At 61.3% G+C, this 12,897-nt stretch overlaps 1 protein-coding gene across 5 annotated transcripts in view; it reads left to right on the plus strand.

Moving 5' to 3' along the window:
• The window catches only part of Col5a1 (collagen type V alpha 1 chain), a 137,155-nt gene that overhangs the window by 110,727 nt on the left and 13,531 nt on the right, over positions 1-12,897 (plus strand). For all 5 annotated transcript variants that reach the window (XM_071601135.1, XM_071601136.1, XM_071601137.1 and 2 more), the window contains exons 44-61: positions 143-196; positions 824-877; positions 962-1,069; positions 1,782-1,835; positions 1,935-2,042; positions 3,102-3,155; positions 3,824-3,931; positions 4,536-4,589; positions 5,011-5,064; positions 5,541-5,594; positions 6,058-6,111; positions 6,699-6,806; positions 6,897-6,950; positions 7,054-7,107; positions 8,039-8,146; positions 9,926-9,979; positions 10,600-10,635; positions 12,137-12,190. In XM_071601135.1, coding sequence (XP_071457236.1) covers positions 143-196; positions 824-877; positions 962-1,069; positions 1,782-1,835; positions 1,935-2,042; positions 3,102-3,155; positions 3,824-3,931; positions 4,536-4,589; positions 5,011-5,064; positions 5,541-5,594; positions 6,058-6,111; positions 6,699-6,806; positions 6,897-6,950; positions 7,054-7,107; positions 8,039-8,146; positions 9,926-9,979; positions 10,600-10,635; positions 12,137-12,190 — 1,224 coding nt within the window. The remainder of the gene's footprint in view (positions 1-142; positions 197-823; positions 878-961; positions 1,070-1,781; positions 1,836-1,934; positions 2,043-3,101; positions 3,156-3,823; positions 3,932-4,535; positions 4,590-5,010; positions 5,065-5,540; positions 5,595-6,057; positions 6,112-6,698; positions 6,807-6,896; positions 6,951-7,053; positions 7,108-8,038; positions 8,147-9,925; positions 9,980-10,599; positions 10,636-12,136; positions 12,191-12,897) is intronic.

Below are 12,897 nucleotides of genomic sequence, written 5' to 3' on the forward strand. Positions count from 1 at the left end.
GTTGTACTGATCCACAGAAGTGTTTCCTCTTATGTGAGCCGCGGCCACCTGGAGAGCTGACTTGCTGTCACCAGAGAAAGGGATAGTGGTGAGCAGAGGATGCCCAGTCCCTGGGGCTGATCCTCTTTCCCCTCTGCCCTAGGGAGAGATCGGGGAGCCGGGGCAGAAAGGAAGCAAGGGTGACAAAGGCGAGCAGGTAAGCGCTGTGGCGGAGTGCCGGTGCCCCTCGAAACGGCCATGCGCCAGCGTGCCGGGCGCTGCCCTTGGTGGCCATGGGTGGGAAGGCCGATGGCTCTTTTCCCAGGAAGCTCCTCTGTGTGTGAACCTGTGAGCGTGTCTCGCTGCTGAAGCGTGAGCAGGCCACGTTCACAGGTCTTGAGATAAAGTGGGCTCAGTGCGCTTGCCCCAAGGCATCTGTGCCCTGCAGACCCTGCCCCGCGTGCTGAGGGGCGCAGAGTGCCTGCCCCTCCCACGTGCGGAGGGGCGCAGAGTGCCTGTCCCCCACCACGTGCTGAGGGGCACAGAGTGCCTGACCCCCCCACCCCGTGTGCGAAGGGGCGCAGAGTGCCTGTAGTGTGACACTGGTGGCAGCTTCCTTGCCATTTGTCATAACATGCTCATGTTGGAACTGAGAATGTGGACAACTTTCCAGAGCCTGTGGCCTGGATGTTGGACATCCCTCTGCTGAGTGGCAGTTTGGGGACTGACCTTGTGTGCATGTGCCCCCTGTACTGGTCCACCTGGGCTTGCGATGAGATTCACTCCTCTCTCGACCTGATCTGCGATCTGCAAATCAACCTGGATCTCTGTTTGTTCCTCACAGGGTCCTCCTGGGCCCACAGGTCCTCAAGGCCCCATTGGACAGCCAGGCCCCTCCGTGAGTATCTGTGGCTAATGACCTCCACAAGCCCTGGCTCTCGAGTGCTGCTCAGCCTCACCATGCTCAATTCTTACCTTGCAGGGAGCAGATGGTGAGCCAGGCCCTCGTGGCCAGCAAGGCCTCTTTGGGCAGAAAGGAGATGAAGGCTCGAGAGGTTTCCCTGGGCCCCCAGGGCCGGTGGGGCTGCAGGTGAGCAGGGTTTTCATAGGGCTGGGGCTCTACAGAGGGTTTTATGTCTTGCTGGGCCCACTCCTCCTGTCATCTTAAGAAAGGAGAAACTCGGGCTCCGTGGTGGGGATTGGAAGTGCTGTCACTTCCCAGAGCAGGTCCACTGCTCCCAAGCAAGCCATCTGTGTCCACACTCACGGGAAATGCTGAGCAATTGTGAGGAAAGAAAGCGACGTCCACTCCTGCATGTGTCCCCAGCACTGAGGGCCACCCTCCTGAGTGCACCCAAATGTACCTGTTCACGTTCACCTGGGTGAGCAGGAGGCTGTGTCTTGTGTTTGCAAAGTCCAGCAGGCACACCCACAGGTCACATGCAGAGTTGGTACCCAGCTCTGCGTCCTAGACCATGGGGCGTGTCAAACGCTGTTAGATATTGTGGCGTTTTATTTATTTGGGAAGCAGTCTTTAGTTACTGTGTGGCATCCCAGCATATGCTGGACACATAATTTATCTGACGTTTCCCTGCTGCCGGCTCATTAGGTTTATGGTTTTATGGGATGCCACCATACGTGCTGCTGTCCATAAATCTTTGCATTCTTCTCTAATTATTTCCTCTGGCTAATTCCGGGCCTTGGTGACTGGGGCTGTGCTCGTGTGTAGACGCCAGGAGGCGCCCCCTAGGGGTGCCTTGTGCACTAGCAGAGTGGCTCCTAACCACAGCTCCGTCTTCTAGGGTTTGCCGGGACCTCCAGGTGAAAAGGGTGAGACTGGGGATGTGGGCCAGATGGTAAGTGTGACCAGGCACCCAGGCCAGCCGTGCCAGCTGCTGCATGTGTTTGGGGAGGTTTTTTGTTTTTCTGGGCTCAATGGCCACTTCTTCTCCTAGGGCCCTCCTGGTCCCCCCGGCCCCCGAGGACCCTCCGGAGCCCCAGGTGCTGACGGTCCACAAGGCCCTCCAGGAGGGATAGGAAATCCTGGCGCAGTGGGAGAGAAGGTGATGTTCCCTGTTGGGGCAGCAGCTCCAAGACCCTGTGGGGGACCACCGTGTGTGTGCACGTGCGCGTGTGCCTGTGTATGCAGAGGCACGAGGACCTGGTTGGGTCATTCCGTCCAGTGTGCTGTGAAGCTTAGAAGCATATTCGTGAACCGGAACTGGGAACTCGGGCACGTCCGTCTGAGACGGCCTCCTACAGAATCAAACTGCACCGCTGGCAAAGCCCCGCCCCCTCCCCAGGATCTGGCCCTGGTGGGAACTTGCGCCCCCTCCTGGGAGGGCTACGGCTACTCAGCTGTGCTCAGCCCTGGTCTTCTCTCATGCTGGGCCCTTGGCCTTCAGTCTGGTGGATATTAGAGCCTGGGCCCTTGAGACCCACATGTGTGTGCGTGTGTGTCCATGAGTGTGTGTGTTCATGTGTGCACATAGTGTGTGTGCTGTGCATCGAGGGCCAAGTCCCCTCATGCTCCTGGGCTTGCGCTGTCTTAAGAGCTGTGGATGAGCTCTGGAGGGGAAGGCAGGGCACACTTCAGGTCCCCCCACCCTTCCCAGAGCTTGCTTCCTGGATACAGGCCACTCGGTGGGAGCAAGCGACCATCATCCTCCTGTTCATGATAGGAAGGTTGGGGAGAAATACCCCACAGAGGAGTGGCCTCTGCTTCTGCCTTGAGAGGTGTGGCCCCCCAATTCCCAGCATGTCCCTGTCGATGCTCCATGAAGGTGGCCTGTATTGTCCCCTGCCTTGCCCTGCAGGGTTCCCACCTACAGTGCAGCCCCCATCTTCTCATAATTATTCTCCAAATCCCTCGAGGCCCCTGCCCAGGAAAGCCTTCACTGACCGTATCCCTCATAGCCTGGACGCCATCTCCCTGTGTCCATCACCTGCCTGTGTCTAACACTGCTGGCCTCCCCTGCAATCCTGGGAGCCACCTGGGGATGGTGGCCTCTGTCCTGGCAGCCCGGGTCCCAGTGCCAGGCAGCAGGCAGGTGGAGCATGGTCTGTGCTGGCCACGGGACCACTGCTGCTGTCCTCCTCTTGACGTCTCCTTCTCTCCTCAGGGTGAGCCTGGTGAAGCTGGTGAGCCTGGCCTTCCAGGAGAAGGGGGCCCCCTGGTGAGTGTGTGGGCTCCGGGCAGGGCGGGAAGTGTCCACATGGGAGCTGGTTGGAAGCGCCATCCCTGCCTAGGTCTTCCCACCATGCAATGGGAGTCATGCCCTACTCTGCTGACTGGCCGCTGAGTCACACTTAAAAAGAGGGTCCGCTTGGGGACCTGACCTTGTGTGTTCATGCACGTGTTGGGGGCACACACACCTGTGTTTAGGGGTGTGTGTGTGTGTGGACCTCAGCAGTGATGCCCCCCATCAGTGGCTGCTGCTTACCTGGCCTTCTCTGGCACCTTGGCCTTGAGTGTGAGGGTGACTTGTCACCCCAGACATTGGGGACCAGACTGAGAATATACAGGCCTTCTGAGGTCAGGTGAATGTCCTCTGAGAGGCCACCCTGAATGTGGACCAGGTTTCCTGGCCTTCCTGCTACCCACTGTGCCTGAGAGTCAGGAACTGAACCTTGGGGTCCCCACTGCCTGCTGTCCGGTCCAGGAGCAGCCCCCCACTAGAGCTGAGCCTCAGAAAGCCAGGGGTTCCTCCGGCCCACCCAGAGGTGCTGGGAAGGGGCTGCGGGATTTGATGAGGCACGGAGCCCCTGGAGGCCAGCGCGTGCCTCATTCTGGGCCAGTGCTCAGTCAGCTCTGAGAACTGGACTCTGGCCATTTTTCTTCCAGGGACCCAAAGGAGAAAGGGGGGAGAAGGGCGAGGCCGGCCCCTCTGGTGCTGCTGGACCCCCAGGGCCCAAAGGACCCCCTGGAGACGACGGCCCCAAAGGCAGCCCTGTGAGTATCCTGTGGTGCCTGGTACCCTCTTGGGGGTCCCTGCCAGGCCCCCTGACGCGGGGGCGGGGCATATGCTCAGGCAGGACCACATGACTGCTGTGTGCCGGGGGTGATCGTTGAAGGTTTGGAGGGTCCCACACCAGCTACTAGGCACATGGGTGGGGATGAGCCGGAGCAGGCCTGCACGAGAACCCTAGAGGTTCATCCCCGTGGACGGGGCAGCAGCTGAGACACACCCACTAGCCTTTGGCTCTGGGCACACGCCTTCCTCCCATCTGCCCTGATTTGGCATCAGGAGGGGCTTCTCATAGCCCTGATCTAGAAGTCTGAGGTGTGGGCTTTGGTCTCAGCCTGGAGCTGCCAGGGTGGACGTGTGGGCAATGTGCCTGCCCCGTGTGTCTCTGGATAGCTGGAGGCTGCTGTCCCTGGTTGGCCTTGCCGCTTCCTGGGGTGCTGCTCGAGAGGGCCTCCTGGTGGAAAGGGCCTGAGGTGTAGGGACTGTCCCAGCTCCTGGGTGGTGGCGGTGGGGTCCTGAGGCGGTGACCAGTGGACAGGGTGTGGTCTGACTGCTGATGGCCTGGGCCTGCCTCTCTCTTCTCTTCAGGGTCCAGTTGGTTTTCCTGGAGATCCTGGCCCTCCTGGAGAGCCTGGCCCTGCGGTAGGTGCTCAAGGAAGTCCAGTCTCTTAGACCCTCCAGTCCCTGTCCCCATGGTCCCTCTGTCCCCACAGCCCTTGTGCCCCCATGGCCCCTGTCTCCACAGCCCTGTCCCCACAGCCTCTCTGCCCCCATGGCCCCTATCCTTGTAGCCCCTGTGCCTCTGTGGCCCCTATCCCCACAGCCCCTGTCCCTGCAGCCTCTCTGCCCCACAGCCCTGTCCCCGTAGCCTGTCCCCTCCTGCCAGCTGGCTCTGATGTTCTTTGAGGCTAGCTCCCTCCCTGAGGTGATTGCCCCCTGCTTTGGGGCACACCTATGCCGGCACTGGATTTATCAGGTTAGGGAGACTCGGGGGGCACTATAGCCAGAGGAACTTGGGGCGCCTCCCTCCGGGTGACAGTGGGGAACCTGCCTTTCCCCTCAGGGTCAAGATGGTCCACCTGGTGACAAAGGGGACGATGGCGAACCTGGACAGACGGTGAGTCTGCAGTGCTGCTTGGCCCCTGGTGAAGGGTCCTGTGCTTGGGGGACTCTGCCACTTGCTCGGCTCCTTCCTGGAAGTCCAAACCCAGGTCCCAGGTGCTGACTCTTGACTGTGGCAGGGACTCCGAGAGCCGCCACAGCATCTGAGGAAAGGCTGGACCCTGTTCCAGAATCAAGAGATGCCCACACAGTCCGACGGGGGCCACCCCCAGGAGCCTGGGGAAGTCCCCCTCAGTGCAGCACACGGTGCCGGGCGCCAGCTGGGGGCTGTGCTCGGAGGCCAGAGCTGGGTGCGGGGGCTGCAGGGCTCCTCCAGGGCTGGCTGTGCTGGCTCGGAGGAGGGAGGCAGCTGGGCTGGTGATGAAGACTCCCCAGAGGAGCCCGAGTGCCTCCTCAGCTGTGGACCAACCCCGACTTGGGCGCCCTCTCCCGCCACCCCGACTCCTAACGCGCTGCTCTTTGTCTACCCAGGGATCCCCGGGCCCCACTGGTGAACCTGGTCCATCCGGCCCTCCAGGAAAGAGGGTGAGTCCCTGAGGAGGGAGCTGGGCCGGGCGGGCGTTCCCTCAGCTTCCTGCCGGTCCTGGGCTCACGCTGCTCTTGGATGATGGCCATTTCTGTGAGGCCAGGCCAACCATTCACGGTCAGGAGACCCAACCACCCACAAACCTGGAAAATGCCTGTCCCCTGGACAGACCTTCCGGAAAGTCAGCACAGTGGAGGGGCGTCTTTGCACACTGAACCCGCGGGTGGCTTGGGGACGGTGAGACTGAGCCTCCTGCGCAGCACCAGGGCAGTGCCCCAGGTCTACCCGGAGCTCTTTGCCTGGGCCTGGAGTCACTGGGACCCAGTCTGAGAACCTGTGTCCATGCTGACCAGCGGCCCAGGAGTGGCCGCAGGCCCCTTTCTCCAGCCCCGCCTCGACTCACTTGGGCTCCCACCCGCTCTGGGGCCCAGCTCACCACCCGTGTTCTCTCGCTTATTCCAGGGCCCCCCGGGCCCCGCGGGCCCCGAAGGTAGACAGGGAGAGAAAGGAGCCAAGGTAAGGAGCCCCGCACCAGAGGGCACAACTGGGACGCAGAGGTGGTGGACTGGGCTGTGGAGAGGCCAGGTGGAGCCGTGGGTGGTGGCCTGGGCGTTGGGGTCTGTCTGCCCACTGGTCTAAGGGAAGAGGAATGAGGCAGGGGTGCAGGAGTTGAGAGACCCCTGAGCTGAGGCTTGTGGGCGGCCCTTGACCTCGGATGCAGAGGGCATCCTCTGAGCCCAGCATGGGGCCTGGTACCCAGGCAGTGGGTCTGTTCTATGAGTGAGTTCATGGCCAAGATCTGGGCGGGCACCACTGGCCTTCCCTTGGGGAGACTTCTTGTCATCAAGTGGGACAGCAGTGGTGCCGGTCCCCCTGGGAGGTAACTGCCAAGACCCACTGTAGTGATTGGCATGAGCAGCACAGATGGAATCACTTGGCTTAGGAAATCAGTGGGGTGGGCATGGGCCAGGCAGCCACCGGGAGGAAGGTGGGAAGCCTTGGGGGCAGCCCCGGATATCTGGGGGCCACCCAGGGTTTCTGAGCAGGTGTCCTGGGCCAGGTGCCTGGAGCAGCTGAGCACCCAAGTCCCACTTCCTCTGCAGGGAGAAGCTGGCTTGGAAGGCCCTCCTGGGAAGACTGGCCCCATTGGCCCCCAGGGGGCCCCTGGGAAGCCTGGGCCAGACGGCCTGCGTGGGATCCCTGGCCCTGTGGTGAGTGGACTGGGCAGGCCAGGAAGGGGGAGGAGGGTTGCCAAGAGCAGGACCAGCGGTGCCAGCTCACACCGGGGGTCTCCATTTCAGGGTGAACAAGGTCTCCCAGGATCCCCAGGCCCTGACGGACCACCTGGCCCCATGGTGAGTGACATCCCTGCAGTGTGTATGGTGGGGGTGGGTGTAGGGGATTGGCCACCAGAAGACCCTGGGATGAGGACTCTGATCTCTCTGCCTCCTCCTGCAGGGTCCTCCAGGACTTCCTGGCCTCAAGGGAGATTCTGGACCCAAAGGTGAAAAGGTGAGTAGGGCCTTCAGCAGTGGTCCTGGCTCAAGCCCAGCAAGTCTCAGTCTGCACCCTGCGGCCTGCTGTGGCCCAGAGTGCCTGGCGGAGAGAGCACGAAGGGTACACACAGCCTTCAAGGCTTGTCCTGCCTTCAGGGGCCCCAGGAGACGTGGATAGCTCCTCAGAGACCCTTGCCTTGCAGAATGACCAGAACCTTCTGGCTGGGCACAGAGGTCCTGGCTGGAGGGCATCCAGGACCAAGGCAGTAGGCGCTCGCTCAGGACACATCCACACCCGTGCTGCGGGGTGGCACTGGGCTGGGCAGCATTACTCTTGGTGGTGACCTCTTCCTCCACTTACGTTCATTTACAAACATCAAGCTCACCGCCAGCGGTGGTACCGGGAGAAGGCAGCGGGCTCGCTCCTCTCCCCGCATCTGCCACCAGCTCACCGCTCCCCCCACGCCCTGCAGAGTGGAAGCTGGAGGGACCCTTCCAGGGCTCTCCTGGGGCTCGTGGGGAGCAAACCCACGTACAGAGCAGGAATTGTCCCATTGTCCTTTCAAGATGTGACGAGGGATTATAGCATCCAGTTCTCTGTAGCTCCGCTTCTGGTACAAGTTTAGTTTTAGGTCTTTATAGGGAAAAGCGTGTGTTTCCTCTGCATGATTGGAAGGCGTGTGAAGAGCCACACGGTATTGCTCAGAGAAGCCCTTTGTCACCGGTTCCCATGTCTGGGTCTGCATGTCTGTCTCTTGGGGGTGGTTCTCGTCAGACCTGGCACCCAATGTGTCTTTTGAAATTATTTCCACTCCTGCAGTCATTGATGGTGACACGGTGACTCGTGCCCCTGGGCATAGCTGTGCCACCGCATTCCTAGGCCTGCTAGGGTGACTTTGGGTAGTGCCACCGCACACAAACGCTCTTTCATGCCTATTTCCTGACAGGGTCACCCAGGCCTGATCGGACTCATTGGCCCTCCAGGTGAACAGGGTGAAAAGGGAGACCGAGGCCTCCCTGGCCCCCAGGGCTCATCTGGGCCTAAAGGAGAACAGGTGCGTGAGGTGGAACTCCCTGTAGCCCCTGCTGTCCCCAGAGCTGAGGGCCATCATCGTCTCCAGGGCTCAGTCATCCGCCTTTCACACGGGGACAGTGAGGTTTGGGTTCACCCGGGTCCACGGGAGCTGGGCACACGGCTCCCAGCCCTGCCCTGGCTGCAGACAGGTGCCCCTCACTGCTCTGGTGGCCTTGCTGCGGGAGGGACTCAGAAGTCTGCCCTTCCCACCTCCCACTGATGAGCAAGAGCATGTGACCAGTTCGTCCCTAGGAGGCCTTTGCGACTGCAGCCTGTGTCCCTGCGTGGAGGGGAGTGAGTCACGTATGTTCGTGCCACCTTGCCCAGGTGACCACTCCAGCTCTCTGGACACACTGCAGCTCATTGGAGTTTGTACCCCCCGGCAAGCCACCGCAAAGACCCTCGCCAGGGGCTTCATCCCCTGCCATTATGAGCCCCTGGGACGTGGCCACAGGAGGGCAGGAGGAGAAGGACCCAGGCCTGGGAAGGTGACGTGCACCTCAGAGGCAGAGGAGGGGACTCGGTGCCCCTGGGCATGGCTGTGCCACCACATTTCCAGGCCTGCTAGGGGTGGACTTTGGGTACTGCCACCACACACAAATGCTACCCTAGCTCTTCTCCCAAGGAAGGCAGCGTGTCCTGGTTCCAGTGTGGGACTCTCCACTTCCCCAGCTGTGTGACAGGCTGCATACCCGGGGACCTTGCTCACTTCCACCCCACCTTGTCCAGAGGATGGCAGGACATGGGGGCCAGCAGGGAGTGGCGAGAGCCCTTGAGGCTGGGGATGAAGCCGCACCCGTCCTGGGGCCTGTGACAGATGTGGACAGCTCCTCAGAGACCCCTGCCTTGTGCCCAGCGTTGTTCTGTCATGGCCTTGGCCGTCTTCTGACCACTCAGTGTCCCCTGGACATGACCACAGCCATGGAGGAGAGTTGCTCTGTGCATGGTGGCACGTGGCCACGAGAATTAGACACTCAGGGTCCCCATTCCACAAGGATGGCTGTCCTGTGCCCACCTGTCCCCCCCAGGTGCTCTTGGTGGCTCTTGCTGACAGAGGATGTCTGCACTGTGGTGCAGGCTCCAAGTCATGGACTCCTAAGAGGAGCCCCCATCAGGGGTCCAGGAGAGGCATGTGCCCTCCTGGGGGAGGCTGGCTGTGACCTTCACCACCCTGGCTGCAGCTCGAATGCCAGCAGGATGTCTTTGGGACACAGATCTCCAAGTGGAGACAGTGGGATTGGGTGGAAAGTGAGGGGGGGGTTGCCCCGGTCTGCGGCACCAGGTGGTCAATGCAGAGAAGTCATTCTGCACCAGCGGGGCCTGAGCTTCATGGGAAGGAATGGTCAGAGGTCACACAGGCTGGACAGGGTGGGACACATGGGGCCCAAAGCACTCCCAGCCCTCCCCGCCCTGCCTCTACCTTGTTGTGGCAGGGGGACTTGGGGGACAGGACCATGGACAGGAGCAACAAGAGAGACCAAGTGTGTGACGGAGTGTTGGACTGGTCATTCTGCACTCCAGTGGGACAGGGCTGGAGCAGTCTAGCGTGGACAGGGCTGTGGGGCTGGGCACGGCCAACCCAGGCCCAGCGAGAAGAGATGTCTGCTCTTGTGCAGCAGCCCCCACATCAGAGGGCAGCTGCCTGCACTGCAGAGGGGCAGCCAGGGGCTTGGGCACCCCGAGGCCCGGCGGGTCAGGGCCCGCTTCCTCTGCCCATCCCTGTCTGAAGGCCGTAACTGCTCTTTCTGCTTCTTTTCAGGGTATCACTGGTCCTTCGGGCCCGATTGGCCCCCCTGGGCCCCCTGGCTTGCCGGTGTGTATCTCTGAGGGGCCTGGGGTCCCTGGGCTGTTCTGTGGGGAGCAGGGAGGCTGGTGTTACAGGGAAGTTACAGAAAAGGGGGCCCAGGGTTGACACGTTGAACCCGCACTGGGCTCCGGGAGGCAGAGGCTTAGGAGTGGGGTTGATGGCCCTGACTGGGGACCCGGAGGCAAGGAGGGGCCTACCTCTATAGCTGGGCACCCAGGGGCTGTGGAAGCTGTCTGTAGGCATGTGGTGAGGGTGAGGAAAGTTGTGTTTGGGCAGGGCCAGCCTGGCCAGGCGTGAGCTGGGCACCCACCCTCAGCACCCCAGACTGGGCCTCCCTGGTGTTGGGGAGAGCCAGCCCTGCCGAGGCTCTCCCACAGCCCTGAGCCTGTCCTCACCCACCCCGTCTGAAGGTTAGGCCCTGGTCCATATGCCCAAGGTGGAGGCCCTGGCCACGGGCCTCTGGGTGCTGTGGGGTGATGGTACATCATCAGGCACTCTCCACTCTTGCTTGGAGGCCACCAGAGTTGTCATTTCCCAGCTGGGTGGATAGGCAGGCTGACCTGGGCTGAGCAGGACAGGGACCGGAGCAGCTTCCCCTGCTAACGCCTGACCTCTACTCCCTGCAGGGTCCGCCAGGTCCCAAAGGTGCTAAAGGCTCTTCGGTAAGTGGAGCTGCCTAAGGCCCCACCTGGGGAGCTGCTGGGGGAGGGGAGGAAGCAAAGTCCTGGGATGAGGCCCCTGCACCCCACCCTGCCTGCTCCTCCTCCTGTCTCTCCCCATTCCCCACTGTGCATCGTGACGTAAAGATAACCTTTAGTTTTTGGGTTTTGGTGTGGGTTTTTTTGGCACTGGGGATTGAACCCAGAGTTGCTTAACCACTGAGCCACATCCCCAGCCCTTTGCTTATATTTTATTTAGAGACGGGACCTTGCTAAGTGGTTGAGGCTGGCTTTGAACTCATCATGGTCCTCCTCCTCAGCCTCCTGAGCCACTGGGGTTATTCCTTTCGGTTTTTTTAAAGACAGAAATTATATTGCTGCATTTACTGGGTTTTCAAAATTAATTATTATTCTAATCGTACAAACGTATGGAGTGAATGGTGACCATTCGAATCCAGGTGTTCAGAGTGTGATGATAAACTCACAGCAGTTAGCGTTTCTGTCCACCTGAACATTTGTTAACCCTTTGATGGCATGTGGTCACTGCCTGGTCGGGGTGCAGAGCGATGCTCCAGCACGTGGCACAGAGCTTCCTGCTCAAACCCGTGTGTGCTCACTAAGGAGATGTGGGTGCCGTGGACGGGTCCCGTGCTGTGGGGCACCGGCAGGTCTCCTCCGCCTCGCTGTGCTTGGCTCCGAGGTCCCAGCCCACGTCCCCAGCCTTTAGTAGTCGCTGCTCTGTCCACGTTGACTCCACTAGCATCACACACGAGGGTGGCCACGGGGCATTTGCCTTCTGCACCTGACAGTCTCCCATATTGCAGTGTCCCTAGCTCCACGGAGCCCCCCGCCAGCGATGGGCTCCCTGCCTTCGTGGCCGAGTCACACCCGTGAGCACACATGCCTGTGCTCTTTATCCTCTGACCCATGGATGGGCACCCAGGTCGGCTCTGCTCTGAGCAGCACTGAGCAGCCGCCATGGGCGCGGGGCCTGTGTGTGCAGAGCAGGGTGGCTGGGTCGCAGGGTAGGTCTGCTCTCCACTCTTTGGGGAGCCTCCTCTGTTCTCCACGAAGGCTGTAGCTGGTTACACTCCCAGCAGCCGAGTTCGGAGCTCCCTTTTCTCTGCCTCCTCTCCAGGGGCGGCTGTGTTTATCTTTTGATAGTGGCCTTCTCCCTGGTGGGCTGAGACCGCGTGTGATTTTGACTGGGCTTTCCCTGATACTGATGAAGGGCTGACCAGCCATTTGAGTTTCTTCTCAGTGTCCCCTTCTGACTTCTTGAGCTGCCCAGCACAGCCGGCCCCCAGGTGTCTGGGCTGCTCCTCCCTCTGGGAGGACACTGGTCCCAGGTCCGCTCCCCAGGGGTTCAGCAGAGCAGAGCCCTGCCATCCTCGTCCCCACCCCCACCTTCACACTGGTTTCCAGACCCTTCTGGAGCCCTAGGGGACATGTCAGCTCTTGTCACACTCTTGTGACCAAGGGTTGTTTTCTGTCTTCTCTCCAGGGTCCCACTGGCCCGAAGGGTGAGGCAGGCCACCCGGGACTCCCCGGCCCGCCCGTGAGTAGCCTGTGACGTGGCGGAAGTGGTTGGGACTGGAGGGAGGTGTGTTCACGAGGCTCCTTCTGAAACGTTGTGGCACCCACGTGGCATGCCCAGGGCCTGTCACAGGACACGGCAAGGGAAATGAGTCACACACGGCCACGGACAGGCCGCACAAGCAGCTCGCCCCCGGGAAGAGCCGCTCAGGGGAGCGGGAGGGAATCGTGTGTGGGGGTGCCTATGTGTGTGCGTTTGCTTGCCTGTGGGTGTGCGTGTGCATTCGTGAGTGTGTGCAGTCGTGTGCTGGGCACTGGGTAAGGCTCCAGAGGTGCAGCGGAAGCTCCCTGTGACCTGGGGTGCGGGAGCCTCCTCTGGGCCATGCTGACTCAGCACCCGGGTCCTAGTGCGGGGTGCCTCCTGGACGCCATGTTTCCCACATCAGCAGGCCTTTATGTGGCTCCACTGTGTGCAGCCCCACCCGGGGCCACCGAGAGGAGGAGGGAAGTCCAGTCACTCTCCTGAGGCTTGGCTCCTAAGGCAGCCAGGGACAGTAGACAGAGGCGAAGCCCTGAGCTGGTTCCCGTGGCTCTGCAGAGAAAGGGACGTGCCTGGAGGGGACGTGCAGTGCAGGCAGGAACCTGCAGAGCAGATGGGCCAGGGGAGAGAGCCACGCTGCGGGCAGACGTCCAGCCAGCCCAGGACACCGGCCCGAGGGGGCCGGCCAA

This window comes from Marmota flaviventris, chromosome 13 (genome assembly GCF_047511675.1).
Source record: "Marmota flaviventris isolate mMarFla1 chromosome 13, mMarFla1.hap1, whole genome shotgun sequence".
Lineage (NCBI taxonomy): Eukaryota > Metazoa > Chordata > Mammalia > Rodentia > Sciuridae > Marmota > Marmota flaviventris.